The sequence below is a fragment of the Symphalangus syndactylus genome, chromosome 24 (genome assembly GCF_028878055.3).
Source record: "Symphalangus syndactylus isolate Jambi chromosome 24, NHGRI_mSymSyn1-v2.1_pri, whole genome shotgun sequence".
Taxonomy (NCBI): Eukaryota; Metazoa; Chordata; class Mammalia; order Primates; family Hylobatidae; genus Symphalangus; species Symphalangus syndactylus.
In genome coordinates this window covers 55711114-55730101 of record NC_072446.2, presented here as the reverse complement: position 1 = coordinate 55730101, position 18988 = coordinate 55711114, and the positions used below count along the sequence as shown (strand labels likewise).

At 46.3% G+C, this 18988-nt stretch overlaps 1 protein-coding gene across 1 annotated transcript in view; it reads left to right on the top strand.

Moving 5' to 3' along the window:
* The window catches only part of CFAP61 (cilia and flagella associated protein 61), a 318407-nt gene extending 305715 nt beyond the window's left edge, over window positions 1-12692 (top strand). Inside the window, exon 27 of the mRNA XM_063634162.1 lies at window positions 11405-12692. Coding sequence (XP_063490232.1) covers window positions 11405-11605 — 201 coding nt within the window. The 3' untranslated portion in view covers window positions 11606-12692. The remainder of the gene's footprint in view (window positions 1-11404) is intronic.
* Window positions 12693-18988: the final 6296 nt, after the last annotated feature.

Sequence of the window (18988 nt, the reverse complement as noted above, 5' to 3'; positions counted from 1 at the left end):
ACACATTCTTAAGCAACGTGGGTCAAAAAAGAAATAAAAAAGGGATATTAGAAATGCTAATAGATGAATGAAAACTAAGATACAACATACCAACATTTATGAGATCCAAAGAAAGCAGAATTTAAAGCTATAAGTGCCTACATAAAAAGAACTCAAATCAATAACCTAATTTTATAACTTGAGGAACCAGAAAAAGAAAACCAAAGTAAGCCTAATGCCAGCAGAAGAAAAGAAATAATAAAGATTAGAACAAAGATAAATGAAATAGAGAATAAGAAAATAGAGAAAATCAATAAAACCAAAAGTTAGTTCTTTGGAAAGATCAACCAAATTGATAAACCTTTAGCTAGACTGCCTAAGAAAAAAGACTCCAATTACTAAAGTCAGAAATAGAAGTGGGGACATTACTATCGACCTTACAGAAATAAAAAAGGATTATGAGAAAATGCCATGAATAATTATTTGCCAACCAATTACATAACCTAGATGAAATGGACAAATTATTAGAAATGAACAAACTAGGCTGGGCACAGTGGCTCACGCCTGTAATCCCAGCATTTTGGGAGGCCAAGGTGGGCCAATCACGAGGTCAGGAGTTCAAGACCAACCTGACCAACATGGTGAAACCCCTTCTCTACTAAAAATACAAAAATTAGCCCATCATGGTGGTGCATATCTGTAATCCCAGCTACTCAGGAGGCTGAGGCAGGAGAATCGCTTGAACCTGGGAGGCAGAGGTTTCAGTGAGCCAAGATCACACCATTGCACTCCAGCCTGAGCCACAGAGCAAGACTCCATCTCAAAAAAAAAAAGAACAAACTAAAAACTGACACAAGAAGAAACAGAAAATCTCAACAGAGCTATAACAAGTAAAGACCTTGAATCAATAATCAAAAACCTCACACAAAGAAAAGCCCAAGACCAGATGGCTTTGCTAGTAAATTCTATCAAACATTTAAAGAATTAACACCAATTCTCTTGAACTCTTCCAAAAAATAGAAGAGGTTGGAACTATTCAATGAGATCAGCATTACCCTAATACCAAAGCTAGACAAAGACACTGCAAGAAAATAAAACTTACAGAGCAACACCCCTTTTAAATTTAGAAGCAAAAATAGCCAGTAGATTATTAGCAAGCCAAATCCAGCAGCATATTAAAGGACTAAACACCCAGCTGAGTGAGATTTACCCCAGGAACGTAAGGGTAGTTCAACATATAAAAATGAATCAATGTAATACACCACTTTAATAGAACAAAGGGGAGGCTGGGTGCGGTGGGTCACGCCTATAATCCCAGCAATTTGGAAGGCCAAGGCAGGCAGATCATTTGAGATCAGGAGTTTGAGACCAGCCTGACCAACATGATGAAACCCTGCCTCTAGTAAAAATACAAAAAATTTAGCCAAGCATGGTGGCACACACCTGTAATCTCAGCCACCCACAAGGCTGAGGCAGGAGAATCTCATGAACCCAGGAGGTAGAGGTTGCAGTGAGCCAAGATCGTGCCACTGCACTACAGCCTGGGCAATAGAGTGAGACTCCGTATCAAAAAAAAAAAAAAAAAAAGAAGAACAAAGGGGAAAAAACACTATCATCTCAATTGGTGCAGAAAAAGCATTTGACAAAATCAAATACATTCTTATGGTAAAAACACTAAAAAAAAAAAAAACTGTCAATAGAAGGGAATGTCTCCAATCTGATAAAGGATGTTTATGAAAAACCCACAGATAACATTACACTCAGTAATGAATTACTGAAACCTGAATTCTTATCCCTGAGATCTGGAATAAGACAAGGATGCCTGCTTTCACCACTTATATTCAGCATGGTTTTGGAAGTTCTAGCCAGAGCAATCAGGCAAGAAAAAGATATAAAAGACATCCACATTGGAAAGGAAGAAATAAAACTATCTCCATTCTCAGGTGATGTGATCCTAAAGAATCCACAAAATAACTATTAGAGCTAATAAATGAAATCAGCAAAGTTGCAGAATACGGAACCAACACACAATAATCCATTGTCTACATTATCAGTTGTATTAATCTGCTTTAGATTAAATTGCTTTAGAAGAACACCTGAGACTGGGTAATTTATAAAGAAAAGAGATTTGGCTCATGGTTCTGCAGGCTGTACATTAAGTACATGTACTGACATCTGCTTCTGGTGACGGCCTCAGGAAATTTCCAATCATGATGGAAGGTGAAGGGGGAGACAGTGCATCACATGGCAAGACAGGGAGCAAAAGAGAGAGGGAAGTGGTGCCAGGCTCTTTTAAACAACCAGATCTAGCATGAACTCAGAGTGAGAACTCACTCATTACCACGAGGACAGCAGCAAGCCATTCATGAGGGATCCTCCCTAAGACCCAAACACCTCCTCCAGGTCCCACTTCCAGCATTGGGGATCACATTCCAGCATGAGAGTTGAAGGGGACAAAACATCCAGACCATATTAGCAGTTAATAATTTGAAAATGAAATTAAGAAAACAATGATAATTATTATAATAGCATTAAAAAGAATAAAATACTTGGGAACAAATTTAACCAAAATAGTGCAAGGCTTATACACTGAAAACTACAAAACATTTTTGAAAGAAGTGAATAACTACTTAAATAAATGGGACAACATCTGTGTTCATGCATTTGAAGACTTTATATTGTTAGGATGGCAATACCACCCAAAACAATCTACAGTTCAGTGCAATCCTGTCAAAATTCCAAGGGCATTTTTAAAAAGAAATGCAAGTCCTAAGTTCCTATGGAAATGGAAGGGACTCCAAATAGCCAAAACTATGTTGGAGGAAAAAAAGAACAAAGTTGAAGATCTCACATTTTCTTACTACAAAGCAACAGTAACCAAGACAGTGTTGTACTTGCATGAGAATACATATATAGATCAATGGACTAAAATTCAGAGTCCAGAAGTAAACCTATTTACATGAAAATATGTTCAGCATCATTAATTATTAGGGAAATGCAAATCAGAACCATAATGAGATACCACTTTACATCCACTAGGATGGCTATAATACAAAACAAGGTGGGAAATAGTGAAGATATGGGGAAAATGGGAACTGAATTGCTGGTGGGAACATGAAATTACACCTGCTATAGAAAATGTTTTGATGGTTCCTCACAACGTTACACACAGAATTACCCTATGACTCAGCAATTGCACTTCTAAATATATATCCAAAAGAAATGAGGCCAGACATGGTGGTTCATACCTGTAATCCCAGCACTGTGGGAGGCTGAGGTGGGCAGATCATCTGAGGTCAGGAGTTCAAGACCAGCCTGGCCAACATGGTGAAACCACATCTCTACTAAAAATACAAAAATTAGCCGGATGTGGTAGTGTGCACCAGTAGTCCCAGCTACTCGGGAGGCTGAGGCAGGAGAATCACTTGAACCCAGGAGGTGGATGTTGCAATGAGCCGAGATCACACCACTGCACTCCAACCTGGGTGACAGAACAAGACTCCATCTCAAAAAAACAAACAAAGAATTGAATGAGGTATTCTAATGATTGCTTGTACAAGAACATTCAAAGCAGCACTGTTTAGAACAGCCAGAAGGAGGAAACAACCCAAATGTCCATCAACATATCAATGGATAAACAAATGTGGTCTAGCCACGCAATGGAATAGTATTCAGCCATGAAGATAAGTGAGGTACTGATACAAAGCACATGAACCTCAAAACATTATGCTAGAAGGCAGAGAAAGCATTTGACAAAATGTGCATCCTTTCATGATTTAAAATAAAAAACCTCTCAACAATTAGGTATAAAAGGAATGTTCCTGAACACAATATAAGGCCATATATGACAAGCCCACAGCTAACATCATTCTCAGTGGTGAAAAGTTGAAAGCATTTCCTCTAAGATCAGGAACAAGACAAGGATGCCTACTCTTGCCACTTCTATTAAACATAGGATCAGAAGTCCTAGCCAGAGCAATTAGGGAAAAAGAAGAAATAAAAAGCATCCAACTAGGAAAGGAAGAGGTGAAATTGTCTCTGTTTGCTGATGACATGATCTTATATACATAAAATCCTTAAAGACTCCACCAAAAAACTGTTGGAACTGATAAGTAAGTTCAGTAAAGTTGCAGGATACAAAACCAACATACAAAAGTCAATAGTGTTGGCTAGGCGCAGTGGCTCACACCTGTAATCCCAGCACCTTGAGAGACCATGGCGGGTGGATCACCTGAGGTTGGGAGTTCAAGACCAGCCTGGCCAACATGGTGAAACCTCATCTTTACTAAAAATACAAAAAATTAGCCAGACGTGGTGGCGGGTGCCTGTAATCCCAGCTACTCAGGAGGCTGAGGCAGGAGAATTTCTTTTTTTCTTTTTTTTGAGACAGAGTCTCGCTCTGTCACCCAGGCTGGAGTGCAGTGGCGCAATCTCGGCTCACTGCAAGCTCCGCCTCCCGGGTTCACGCCATTCTCCTACCTCAGCCTCTCCGAGTAGCTGGGACTACAGGCACCCGCCACTACGCCTGGCTAATTTTTTTGTATTTTTAGTAGAGACGGGGTTTCACCATGGTCTCGATCTCCTGACCTCATGATCCACCTGCCTCGGCCTCCCAAAGTGCTGGGATTACAAGCGTGAGCCACCGCACCCAGCCAGGAGAATTTCTTGAACCCAGGAGGCGGAGGTTGCAGTGAGCTGAGATCATGCCACTGTACTCCAGTCTGAGCGAGACTCTGTCTCGAAAAAAAATAATAATGTTTATATACACTAACAATAAACTATCTGAAAAAGAAATTAAGAAAGCAATTCCATTTACAAAGCATCAAAAAAAATACTTAGGAGTTTTTAACCAAGGACTTAAAAGATCTGTATACTGAGAGCTGTAAAACATTGATGAAAAAAATTGAAGCCAACACAAATAAATGGAAAGATATCATGTGTTCATGGATTAGAAGAATTCATATTGTTAAAATGTCCATACTAACCAAAACAATCTTCAGATTCAATGCAATTCCTATCAAAATGCCAATGTCATTTTTCACAGAAATAGAAAAGACAATCTTAAAAATCATATGGAACCACAAAAGACCCACAAATAGCTAATACAATCTTGAGAGAAAAAAAAAAAACGGAAGGCACAACACTACCTGATTTCAAAATATATCTCAAAACTATAGTAATCAAAACAGCATGTGTATTAGTCCATTTTCACACTGTTATAAAGAACTTCCCTGAGACTGGGTAATTTACAAAGGAAAGAGGTTTAATTGACTCACAGTTCCATATGGCCAGGGAAGCCTCAGGAAACTTACAATCATGGTGGAAGGGGAAGCAAGCACCTTCTTCACAAGGTGGCAGGAGCATGAGAAGAGCAAAGGAGGAACTTCCAAACACTTATAACCATCAGATCTCATGAGAACTCACTCACTATCATGAGAACAGCATAGTTCTCAGCATAGTTCACCCCCATGATCCAAACACCTCTGTCTTTCACAGACACGTGGGGATTACAAATCAAAATGAGATTTGGGTGGAGACACAGAGCCAAACCATATCAGCATGGTACTGCCATAAAAACAGATAAATGTACCAGTGGGACAGGATAGAGAGTCATAAATAAACCTACACATTTACAGTCAATTTGTTTTTGACAAAAGTGCCAAGAACACAAATGGGGAAAGGACAGTCCCTTCAATAAATGGTATTGGGAAAATTCCACATGCAGAAGAATGAAATTGGACTCTTCTATCAGCCCATACACAAAAATCAATTCAAAATGGAGTGAAGACTTAAACATAAGATCAGAAACTGTAAAACTTCTAGAAGAGAACATAGGAGAAATACTTCTTGACGTTGGTCTCAGAAAGGATTTTTTTGGATGTGACACCAAAAGCACAGGCAACAAAAGCAAAAACAGACAAGTGGGTCTACATCAAATTTAAAAGCTTCTGCTCAGCAAAGAAAACAACAGAGTGAAGAGACAGCCCACAGACTGGGAGAAAATATTTGCAAATCATACATCTGATTTGATGTATGATATCCAGTTTTGGCTAATATCCAAAGTATATAGGGAACTCACACAACTCACTAACAGGAAAACAAATGACCTGATATAAACATAAGCAAAGGACCTGAATAGACACTTCTCAAAAGAAGACATACAGTAGGTCCTTGAATAACATCCTTTGGTTGTAACATTGATGAGGAAAAGAAAGTCATTCCCGGGCCACTGTCTGTGGAGTTTGCATGTTCTGCCCATGTCTGTGTGCATTGTGGGTTTTCACCAGGTATACTGGAGTTCAAAGATCAGAAAAAAACAAAACACTATGCTAAGTGAAAAGAGCCAGACACAAAAGGTTAATTGGCATGTCTAAATGGTCCCAGTGTGCGTGAGTGTGGGTGCAGGTGTGGATGGAAATGTACCCTGTGATGGGAGGGGTCCTGTTCATCATGGGTTCCTGCTTTGTGCCCTGAGCTGCCCGGACAGGCTCCAGCAACCCACCACCCAGAACTGAAATAATTCGGTAAATAATTACCTTACTTGTTTATGTTAATCTTTCTTAAATGTATTATAGCCCACAATTATTTTAGTGTTTAATATTAGAAGTGTTTTTGATCTTTATTTAGAAGCTTGGTGATGTTTTTGTGACCAGAAATATGCTGTCGGAACTTCATTCTTGTTCTTATCAATTAGCCTATGGTAAAATTGGTTTTGTTATATGTCATCTCACTTAAAGTGACAGTTTCCAGGAAGCTATGAGGACTTACTGTGACCAAAAGATACATTTTAAAAAGGATCAACTTCATGAATCATCAGGGAAATGCAAATTAAAACCACAGTGAGCTACCACCTCACCCTTGTTAGTATGGCTGTTATAGATAAAAGGTTGGCAAGGATGTGGAGAAAAGGGAATTCTTGTTCACTGTTGGTGGTAATACAGATTGGTTCAGCCATTTTGGAAAACAGTATGGAGGTTCCTCAGAAAACTAAAAATAGAATTACATATGATCCAGCAATCTCACTTTTGGGTATGTATCCAAAAGAAATAGAGTCAGTGTATCAAAGAAATATCTACATTCCTATGCTAATTGCAGCTTATTGCAGCTTATTCAAAACAGCCAGGACATGAAATGAACCTAAGTGTTCATCAACAGATGAATGGATAAAGAAATTATGGTATATATGCACAATGGAATACTATTCAGCGTTAAAGAAAAGGAAGTTCTGTTCTGTCATTTTCAACAACATGGATGAACCTGGAGGACGTTATGCTAAGTATAATAATTCAGGTACGGCCGGGCACGGTGGCCTGTAATCCCAGCACTTTCGGAGGCTGAGGCAGGTGGATCATTTGAGGTCAGGAGTTCAAGAGCAGCCTCGCCAACATGGTGAAACCTTGTCTGTACTAAAAATACAAAAATTAGCCAGGCAGTAGTGGTATGCACCTGTAATCCCAGCTGCTCAGGAGGCTGAGGCAGGAGAATTGCTTGCACCCAGGAGGCAGAGGTTGTGGTGAGCCAAGATCGTACCACTGCACTCCAGTCTGGGTGACAGAGTGAGACCTTGTCTCAAAAAAAAAAAAAAAAAAATCAGGTACAGAAAGACAAATACTGCATGATCTCACTTACATGTGGAATCTAAAGAAGTTGAATTCATAAGGGTAATGAGGTGAGGAAGGGGTGGTCACACTGTGTGAAGGGAGGTGGTCACACTGAGGGGAGGTGGTCACACTGTGTGAAGGGAGATGGTCACACTGAGGGGAGGTGGTCACACTGTGTGAAGGGAGATGGTCACACTGAGGGGAGGTGGTCACACTGTGAGAGAAAAAGTAATCATACTGTGAAAGGGAGTTGGTCATGCTGAGAGGGGAGGTGGTCACACTGTGTCAGGGGAGGTGGTCACACTGTGAGAGGGGAGATGGTCACACTGAGGGGAGGTGGTCACACTGTGAGAGGGAAGGTCGTCACACTGTAAGAGGGGAGAAGGTCACACTAAGGGGAGGTAGTCACACTGTGAGGGGAGGTGATCACACTAAGGGGAGGTGGTCACACTGTGAGGGGAGGTGGTCACACTATGAGGGGAGGTGGTCACACTGAGAGGAGGTGGTCACACTGAGGGGAGGTGGTCACACTGTGAGGGGAGGTGGTCACACTGAGAGGAGGTGGTCACACTGAGGGGAGGTGGTCACACTGTGAGGGGAGGTGGTCACACTGAGAGGAGGTGGTCACACTGGGGGAAGTGGTCACACTGAGGGGAGGTAGTCACACTGAGGGGAAGTGGTCACACTGAGGGGAAGTGGTCACACTGAGTGGAAGTGGTCACACTGAGGGAAGGTCATAGTGTGAGGGGAGGTGGTCACACTGAGGGGAGGTGGTCACACTGAGGGGAGGTGGTAACACTGAGAAGAGGTGGTCACACTGAGGGGAAGTGGTCACACTGAGGGGAGGTGGTCATAGTGTGAGGGGAGGTGGTCACACTGAGGGGAGGTGGTCACACTGTGAAGGGAGGTGGTCACACTGAGGGGAGGTGGTCACACTGAGGGGAAGTCACACTGAGGGGAGGTGGTCACACTGAGGGAAGGTGATCAAACTGTGAAGGGAGGTGGTCACACTGAGAGGAGGTGGTCACACTGAGGGGAGGTGGTCACACTGTGAGGGGAGGTGGTCACACTGAGAGGAGGTGGTCACACTGAGGGGAAGTGGTCATACTGAGGGGAGGTGGTCACACTGAGGGAAAGTGATCAAACTGTGAGGGGAGGTGGTCACACTGAGGGGAGGTGGTCACACTGTGAGGGGAGGTGGTCACACTGAGAGGAGGTGGTCACACTGAGGGGAGGTGGTCACACTGAGGGGAGGTGATCAAACTGTGAGGGGAGGTGGTCACACTGAGAGGAGGTGGTCACACTGAGGGGAGGTGGTCACACTGTGAGGGGAGGTGGTCACACTGAGAGGAGGTGGTCACACTGAGGGGAAGTGGTCACACTGAGGGGTGGTGGTCACACTGAGGGGAAGTGGTCACACTGAGGGAAGGTGGTCATAGTGTGAGGGGAGGTGGTCACACTGAGGGGAGGTGGTCACACTGAGGGGAGGTGGTCACACTGTGAGGGGAGGTGGTCACACTGAAGGGAGGTGATCAAACTGTGAGGGGAGGTGGTCACACTGAGAGGAGGTGGTCACACTGAGGGGAGGTGGTCACACTGTGAGGGGAGGTGGTCACACTAAGAGGAGGTGGTCACACTGAGGGGAAGTGGTCACACTGAGGGGTGGTGGTCACACTGAGGGGAAGTGGTCACATTGAGGGGAGGTGATCACACTGTGAGGGGAGGTGGTCATACTGTGAGTGAGGAGGTGGTCACACTGAGGGGAAGTGGTCACACTGAGGGGAGGTGGTCATACTGTGAGGGGAGTTGGGCACACTGTGAGGGGTGGTAGTCATACTGAGAGGAGGTGGGCACACTGAGGGGAAGTGGTCACACTGAGGGGAATGGTCATACTGTGAGGGGAGGTGGTCACACTGTGAAAGAAGATGATCACAGTATGAGAGGTCATCTTTCAAGAGCAAGTGCCCAAAAATCTGTTTATAATCTAGAGCAATATTTGCCTGAAATAAACTTTAAAAGCAGTTTTACACTATTTAACCCAGTGTCAGAACAGCAGCATACAATATGAGCTCAAAATCTTGTATAATTTTAGCAAGGTAATTGTTTTTGGTTGGTTTGATACAATTCTCCAGAAAAATTAAGGAAGAAAGAGCCAACCTCATATGCATTGCAGAATATATGCACGAGGCCTTACTGGTGGCACCCAAAGTTTTCAGCACCTCCAGTACTTAGTTGTGAGAATCAGTTGCTTTTTCCCTTTTTTGCCTTTATTGCTCTAGTTTAAATCTGAATTCCTGCAATCCCCACTGACTGCTCTTTGCAATGTGTGCATAATCTCCAGCACCCCGTTGTGTCTTGCTTAGCCAAGTGGCAATGACTTTATGCCTCCATATAGCTTGAGTCTGTTTTCCTATCCATAAGCTCTTATCACTAGTAAGTTAATAATCCAACAAAATCCTGCAAGTAATTGCCTTTTCTATTCAAAATAGAAGGAATTATTGGAAGTTGAAATAAATGTACCATCGGAGTCCACAGACTCTTGATCTAGGGTGATGTTCAAGAATCACAGTGTTTGGAAAGCACCCAGCTCAACCCTTGGGGATGTGCTTTCTAGAAGTACCCTACTCTGGAGGGCAGACATGTGGCGGTGAAGCAAATATAGCAGATGCTAACTGTGGAGTCCAGGTGCGGGTGTGCAGGTGTTCACTGGACAATTCTTCAACTTGTCTCTGAAAATTTTTATAATGAAATATTAGGAAAATCTCTACTACACTGTACCTATGTGCAGCATAAGATTCTCAATTTCAAACAACTTTATTCTTTCTGAGCCCTATCTTTTTAAATATATCAATAAAATTTGACTTGATTGTGAATTTATTCTAAGGTTTTAAAATCCCATTTCTTGGGAATTATAACCAAGAAAACTTTTCATCTAGGACCTTTCAAGTAAAAAGGTTTAATCACTCCTTTTTTTGTATTTTTAAAACAGAGGCAGGGCGTGGTGGCTCATGCCTGTAATCCCAGCACTTTGGGAGGCAGAAGTAGGCGAATCACCTGAGGTCGGGAGTTCGAGACCAGCCTGACCAACATGGAGAGACCCTGTCCCTACTAAATATACAAAGTTAGCCAGGCGTGGTGGGCCATGCCTGTAGTCCCAGCTACTTGGGAGGCTGAGGCAGGAGAATAGTTTGAACTTGGGAGGTGGAGTTTGCAGTGAGCCGATATCACGCCATTGCCCTCCAGCCTGGGCAACAACAGCGAAATTCCATCTCAAAAAACAAAAAACAAACAAAACAACAACAACAACAAAACAAGTATGATCTAGAGATGATTTTTATCTGAAAATGAAGGGCCTGAAATGACTAACCTGGATGACTCTTGAGGGCATTATGCTAAGTGATATAAGCTAGTCACAAAAAAAATACTACACGGTTCCACTTATATGAGATGCCTGCATAGTCACATTCATAGAGACAGAGGTGGTTTTCAGGCCCTGGAGGATGGGAGGGTAGGGAGCTGGTGTTTAATGGAGACAGCGTTTCAGTTGATGAAGATGAGAAAGTCCTGGAGATGGACAGTGGTGAGGGTTACACAGCAATGTGAATGTACTTCATGCCGCTGAACTGTACACCTAAAAATTATTAAAGTAAGACATTTTATGTTGTGTATACTTTGCCACAATTAAAAATAAATTTTCAAAAGCTAGAAAAAAATGACCATCCTTGCAGAGCTGACTACTATCGTTTTCATTTTCACGAAACCGCCGTTACAACTGTGCAGGGTCCAATTAATTTCTGTATCTGGCCTCTTACTGTGTTTTACAGGAGGAAGACCTTCCTTCCATAGAGCAGTTAGCCCATCAAATAGAAGATGAGGAAATCAACCCGACTGAGAAGCCCAGGCAATACCTCAAAAGGGTTTTCGAGGAATCCGTCTACAAAATCCTGGTGGAGAGAAGCACTCTTGACTACCTACGCTATAATCGCTACCACCTGCCCATGTACGCGTGGCCGGGCATCATTTAGTTGTAGGCAGGGTCTCCCCTTTATGGTTTTCATTTATTTAGTTCCAGGAAACGCGCTCTGTAGAAATAGAAAAGTTCTCTGCAGCCTGGTTTGACAGCGAAGCCAGCCCCTGGTGGTTTTGTTCATTCCTTTCCTTCCCTGACTTATGCCTGTAGTTTTCTGTCATCCCAGTAGGTGGCACACGGCCGTGTGCCTCTCTTCTGGGGCAGGGTCGCTTTACAAATCCCAGGCATGTTCCATTTCAGCAATAAAATGAGATCATACTGTGTAAAACTTGTTTTTACCTTGGGTGTGATTCTGTTTGATTTCCTGGAAACTTCTGCTGCCAGTCTTGTTAGTTCTTCACATGTTTACCCAGCAATACTTGTGGGTGATAAAAAAGAAAATGTGCCCAGAATGGAAAATTAGTAAACAGATGATGAGAAATTAAATCTATAGTCCAACATCAGAAGCAGTGATTGTGTAGGAAAGCTTACATGACCTTTGGAAAGGAGGAGGCTGTATTTCTGTTTCAAATTGCAGATGAGGAGCATAAAGACACAGAAAAGTTGGGTGCTCAAGGGCACATAGGTTTTAGATTAGAATGTGGTAACGTGGTAATGGGAAGTTCATCTAAGTTCATTTTCTTTGATCCTTAGCACTGTTGCTTTGCATTGGGGGGCAGGGTGAAAGGGTCCCAGTACATGTCAGCTCTAATGTGGATCAGAAACCCTTTTTCTTATAAATAAAGCAAATTAATTGCCCACTAAAAACTGCATGGATTCAGGAATGAGGGGGAACAACACAGAAGATTGTTCTCATTTATTGGGTCTCTCTTAGTAGATAGTGTGACACAATTTTTCACAGCAGGGCTTAAAATTGGTTTTTGTGAACAATTCCAGTTTTTTTCTTCATGTGTTGTATTTTATGTAAATGTTGAGCAAAAGTTGGTACAAGATAAGGGATACACAACTATTAGAAGGAAAGTCAGAGCTGGCATTACAGCATTGTGTACACATTATCAAACTCTCTGCTGCAAACTGCCAACTTGTTGGAACTGCAAAGTTATTTGATATTGATATTTCTGCAAAATAAAATTGTTCCAGAATACTGGACTCTTGATTTGCCCGAGGCAGGCAAAAGCAAGCAATAAATGCTCCTAATTCCTTCACATGTGCGTTTTCCACAAATGCCTGGGTCACTGGGGGGAGGGTCCAGCATTGGCCATATGGTACACACTGCGTCACTTGAATGGGGAACAATTGCTACTGGTCCACTCTTAAGAATTTGGACCTAGCACACGTGGAACCATATTTCAGGGGCTGGTGAATGAGTCGGCTCAAGCAACTCTCCTCCCCTATCCCTTTCCCCTGAAAGGACCTGGGTCAAACTCATAAGCAAAAGGAGTAAGTTTCTGTGACAGGTCCTGGGACCCTTGGATGGAGATTAACAGAACAACCTCAGAGGATCAACAGTTATGACTCCTGTGACCAAGTATTAGCATTAAAAAGCCTCCAGTCACATAAAAGTGACCCCAAATGACAATGTCAACCTTAATACCAAATCATGCATAAATGTGACAGTAAATTTTGCTTTGCTGCCTTTTGAAAAAGGAGTGTTGGTGCTCCATAAGTATCACAGCAGACTTGAAAATATCTAGAATATATTTTAGTCTACAAAGTATATTGGGTGACATTATTTTAATCCTTATCTCACACTTAGAAAGTGGGTAATTTACAGGCTATTTAGCATAGATGCTAAATAATTTCCTAAATCTAAGAATCTTAGCATATCTGTTCAGACTTGGAAACTTTATCACTGAACAAGTTGCCTAAGAATAAAAGAGGAATTCAAGAGTTGTTGGTTATAACTTGCAATTGACTATTCTAAGGGCTTTGGGAAAATAACGGTGAAGATAAAGCCTGGCAAAGGGGCTTGAAACAGACCAATATTTGGACTTGGCTTGCACAAGGCATGAATTCCGTTAAGTGGAATGAATGCTTGGCGTCTATACATATTTCAGCACTTGCTGCTGAGGTGGGGACATCTTGGGCTGTAAGCCTGCTCTTGGAATTCTACAGTTTTAAGCAAAGAATATTAACGAGAAAATACCAAAGTTAATTTTCCAAAGTTTTATTCACATGCAACAACCCCGCCTTCTGATGCCTCTAATTGTTCTCCCGACAGATGTCAGTTTTTAATAAAGAGTGTAACCACCGCCTTTCCAAAAATGGCTTATTATGGTTTTATTACACTCAAACATCACAGGAGGGCAAGAGAAAAATCAACGATGAAGTGAGGGAGGGAAGGAAATATGGCATGGAGCATAAAATGTAAAGCCAGCCAATCAATATTTACCCTTTCAAGAGGGAGGGAGAGAGAGAGAGAGAGCGCGCACCCGAGTGAGCCAGCGTTAGCCAAGAAGCAGGGAGCAGGGCTCGAAAGTCGCCGAGTGCGAGGAGCTGTTGATTGTTTTCTGGTTGAAAGAAGAAGTGATGATAAGGCTGGGATAAAGTGAGCGCCGGCAGGGGCGCAGAGCCCGCAGCTGTATGCTAATGCTCACAGAAACCAAGCCTCCGCGTCCCCCATTAAAGCAGGCGACCAGGAGGCCACACATCACCGAACAAATAGGCTCTCTCTAGACAAATAAAATAACACACGTTGGCCTGTGGGGAGTGGGGGGAGAGTAAGATCAGGGAGAAGAGTGGGGGGAGAGTGAAGGAGGGGGGAGAGAGAGAAGGAAAGAGAGTAGGGGAGAGGAATGGGAGGCTGGGAGAGAGGTGGGGGAAGAGAGGGAGAGAAGACAGAAACAAGCGAGGAAAGAGGAGAGAGGCACGAGAGGAGAGAGGGGAGCAGAAAGACAGCAAAGAGGGCTGGGGCAACTGGATGGGGAGGGAGGGACAGTGGGAAGAAGGGGCTGCGAGAGAGGAAGGGGGCCAGTTATGTGGAGGAGACCACAGGTGGGGGGAGGCACTAGGAGTGAAAGAGATGGGAGACAGAGGATTAGGAGGGAGAGGTGAGACCGTGGGGAGCAAGAAAGGAGGGGAAAGAAAGGAAGGGAAGAGATGGAGAGAGGACAGGAGGAGCGAGAGGAGGCGGATGACACAAGGAGGGAACCAGAGGGCGAGGGAGGAGGGCAGGGACGGGAGAAGAGGGAAAGGCGGAGGAAAGAGGAACGGCGGTGGTGGGGGAGGAGCACGCACCAATCCCATAGCAAGAACCCTCGCCAAGGAAGAAAGTATGCCCTTGTGGCCCCCAGGAGCCTGGCTGCCTCTTCGTCCTCCGGCGGCAGGCGAGGCGGGGTGCAGGTGTGAGTGGGGTAGGAGGAAGGGGAAAGGATCGGGGTCGCCGCGGCCTTTCTGGTCAGTTTCCCTGGGTTTTGCCAGTTCCGTTTGAGACGGAGGCGCACGGACCAGCGGCCGCCAGCACCTCACAGGTGGAGGACACCTCTTGCGCCCCAAGGTCAATGTCATCCCGATGGGTCCCGTGCCGTCCTGACTCTCCCTGACCTAATTCTCTGGTTACGACTTTCTCACCTTCTGGGCTTCGCCTCTGCCAGCTTTCGCCTACATCACCCTTCCCGCCGCCCGCCCGGGCCTTCCTGCCCGCTCTCCTCTCTCCCTGGCCCGACGGTCCCACCGAGGCAAAAACAAACAGCCCTGAGGGCACTTCAGGGAGCGTGCAGTGTCCCCGACGGTACTCTCGGGGGGATAAAAGAGGCGGCCAGCCACGCCGTCGGCTCCCGGCCGAATAATGGGCGCGCAGCAGATTGCCAGGGGGCACTTGAAACTCGAGGGGAGGGAAATACTTGAGGGCGGTCCCTCCCCGCGAGGGCGCACGACGCAGCCTCACGGATCGTCCCTTGTTCGCTCTCTTTCATGCACTCTCCTTTTGTGTGGAATTATTTAAACGGGAGATCCCTGGCAGCTTTATGCTAATGCGCCGAACAAAGGCAACGGCCCGCGGGCGGGAGGCCCGGAAGGTGCCTGGGGCCGGGCCGGGCGGGGTGGCGGCCAGGCGGGCTGCGCGTGTCTCTCGCGTGCCCCTGGGACTGACACAACAACCCCTCATTCCTGCAAATACAAAGCCTCTCACCGGCTCGGGTCGGGCGCACCCGGCGCAGGGAGGCGCTGGTCCCTCCGGGCGGCGGGCACTGCAGCGGTAACGCACGGTTCCTGTCGGTTGTGGCTCGGGGGACTGAGGGTCGGGAGTGGGGGCTTCTGTGAAGCCAGAAAAGGAGTCTGCAGCAGAGTGGGGATGAGGGGCGCTGACACCTCCCCACCAACGCCGACATCTCCAAACGCGCTACCCTCTGTGGGGTGAGAATGAGGGCCCGCCCGGCTCCTCCCGTGAGGCCAGGGCCTCCTGTTCTCCTAGACACCCCAAGGAGCCAACTCCTCCGCAGAAGTTCCCCGCTTCTGCTCTTATTTCCAAGCTTCGCGCTTTCTACAAACTCCCTGTTGCCTTGACTTTAACTTCCAGCCGTGGTGAGGGTCACAGTGAACCCCGGCGCGCTCCCCGACGGCATCCCCGCACACCAGGATAGGAGAAATTGGAGTGCCTGTGGCCTCGGGCTCCGCAGTCGTCGGAGGAAGAACCCACCGCGGGGTCGGCAAGGGAAGTGAAGAGGCCCGGGATTTTTCCAAAGCGCTGGCCAGGACCCCGAAGGAAGGGGAGGAGTCACCTGAAGCCGGGTTAGGGCACTTGGGTGCTCTGCCTTGGATCCTTATGTTCACTGACTTTCGCGAAGCCCCCCTGGAGGGGGGCAAATCCACGCTGGTTCCCCCAACTTAACTACACGCGGCCCCTTCTCCGAATCGCGTGCGCTAAGGCCGGCGTCGGGGGCACACTGTGATGGCGCTTTGCTCTTCCCAGGCGAAGACAAATATCTCGACCCGATGTCCCCATGCATGCGGGCGCACAGGTTCTGAGAAAATCACGCAGAAAGCGGCTGCGATCCGCGGCCCAGGCTGGGCTATACCTGCTTGGAGGTCGCTGGTGTGTGCGTGCGCGCGCGCGCAGCCTAATTCCTTCCGGCCCCGGGTGGTGAAATTAGTTTCCAACACTAGTACCTTTCAAGTTTCCATTTATTTTGACTGTACCCGTCTGAAAGCAGATTTCATTTACGCTAGCAAGACTGGAAGTCACAAATAAAGAAAAAGAAACGGATTCATTGAATCTCAGCATCTCAGTAGCGTTCAATAGATTCCCTTGGCTAAATTCAGAGCCCTGTTTGAATTCACTCAGGCAGGAGTTGTTTTGTTTTTTTGTTGGTAGAGGTACCGGTTCCCCATCCCCACGGCTTATTTACAATTATGGGTGTTGTTATTTTTAAAGGATTCACAAGGTGACTAACTCTCTGTTATCTGTTGAATGGAAGGAGTGTTACATATGCAAGACCGAATGTGGCAGGCCGAGCCCCCGCCCTATGCTATTCTACAATCCAGATGGGATTCGTGATTAGAAAATAAAATTGGCCAAAGCTGTCTCGGAATCCTTTTCCCACTTCTAATTTCATCAGCACTATTAATCAGAGCTCAAAAGAGCAAGGAAATAACATCAGTTACTTTTAGATAGAAATATACTTATAAATTTTAGATAAACTCATTTTAAGATTTCTAACTTTTGGGGAGACTAGTACTCACCACAGCATTTTTAAAACTATGGTGAGACTTTTCAAAATATATTTCACTACATGTATTCTTCCCTTTTCAGTGTGTGGGTTAAAATATTACAAACATAAAATTATCAAATATCTTTCCCTTGATTAACCAACCTGATTAACCCCTTAATTAACTAAGCCTGTCCCCATCACAACTTATGACTCATGTGGACTCTATTTTTACATGTTTAATTTCTACGCCAGGGTATTTTCAGAGGGAAAATCCAAAACAATTAAATACCTTCAGTGGAATTAAACATAAGTAAAACTCAGCAAAATCTGTCTGGTATACAAAGCTTTGCAGAAAAATGTTTCCTTCTCTTTCAATAAAGTGACATTTTCCTCAGAGCATATGACATTTTATGTGGCTTGGCTATTTGTTCCCCAGTGTTGGATGATCAGGGCCACTGTGCACTCGTGGGGTTCTCTGCCCTGTCCCCCGAAGATTCTGCCTTTTGTGTTTCCTCGGGGCTGGGCTGGACAGAGGATGGAGGCAGGCGGCCCAGTCTGGGTCCAAACGGAACGACAGCGGAGGTGGGGGTGGAGGTGGGGGTGGGGGTGGGGGTGGGGTGGGGGGAAATCTTCGCTGTTGTCTTTTCCTGGTGGCACAGGGGAGGCGGCTTGTCCTCTCCGAGGCCTCAGCCTGCCTCAGAGGACAGATTGCCCCCACTCCCCCCGTCCAGCACGCGTCTCTTTTGCGTCCAGATTGGCCGCGACCGGAGCTCAATAGCAGGAGGTTAATTTCCTTCACAAAGGTGAAGGGGGCACGGCTCCGTGGGGGCTGCGCCCAGACAGGCGGCCCCTTTATTCCGCAGCGCCTTGATTGGAGCCCTTGATTTAGCATCTGATGTCAACCGGCAAACAAAATGCCCGCTCGGAATGAAAATGCATGAGGCCGCGCGGGGAGGAGAAAACCAACTTCACTGGGGCGCACGAGGCCGACCGCGCGTTTCGGGCTTCGGCCAACTCGACCTGGATTAACCCAGCCCTGGACCACGCGGAAGCCCCGGGCGGCCTGGGTCGGGCCCCGCCAGAGATGCCATTCCCAAGCCTCTAAGAACCCAAAGTTCAGAAATTCACGTTCCTTTGGGAACCCAGCCCAGCCCGCCCCGCGCTCCAATCCCGCGCTTTCGGGAGACTGAGAAGGCCGTGCCAATTCCTTCTCAAACTCGAAAGAAACCTTCTCTAGCCCCGTGGGGGCGCGGAGGCTGCGAACACAAACATCGCCCTCGGCCACTGCCAGAAGGCCGGGCCCCCTGTCCACACTCGGAACCCCGGGGAACCCTTTTGCTTAGCCTCTTGAGTCCAGCGGCCCATCCGTCCAAGGTCCAGGCGGAGGCTCTTGGCCGTCCGGACGCCGCTGCTCTCTCGGATTCCATTTCCCAAACACCACGCGGAGCCACTGCGCCTCCGCAACGATCTCCCCCGCACCGCCCCGGCGCGCCCCCACCCCCACCCAATCAGCGCGCACAACTTCCCCCTCGGCTCCGGCTCGCGGATTGAACCCTCCTGACATATTTGGGGCCATTCTTCTTCTTTGTTGCTATTTTGCTCGCGACCCGCGGGTAATCCCCGCGCGGGAGGGGGGCGTGCATTGTCGCGCTGATGGACGGGCCCATTTGGCGGCTCCGCGCCCCCCGGAGGAGAGACACAAAGCCCAGGCACGTGCGCCTCCCCATAGAGAAGCAGCAGACCGTGAAGGGAGGCGGGGCCGGGCGTGTGCCTGGGCCGGGCGGGGCGGT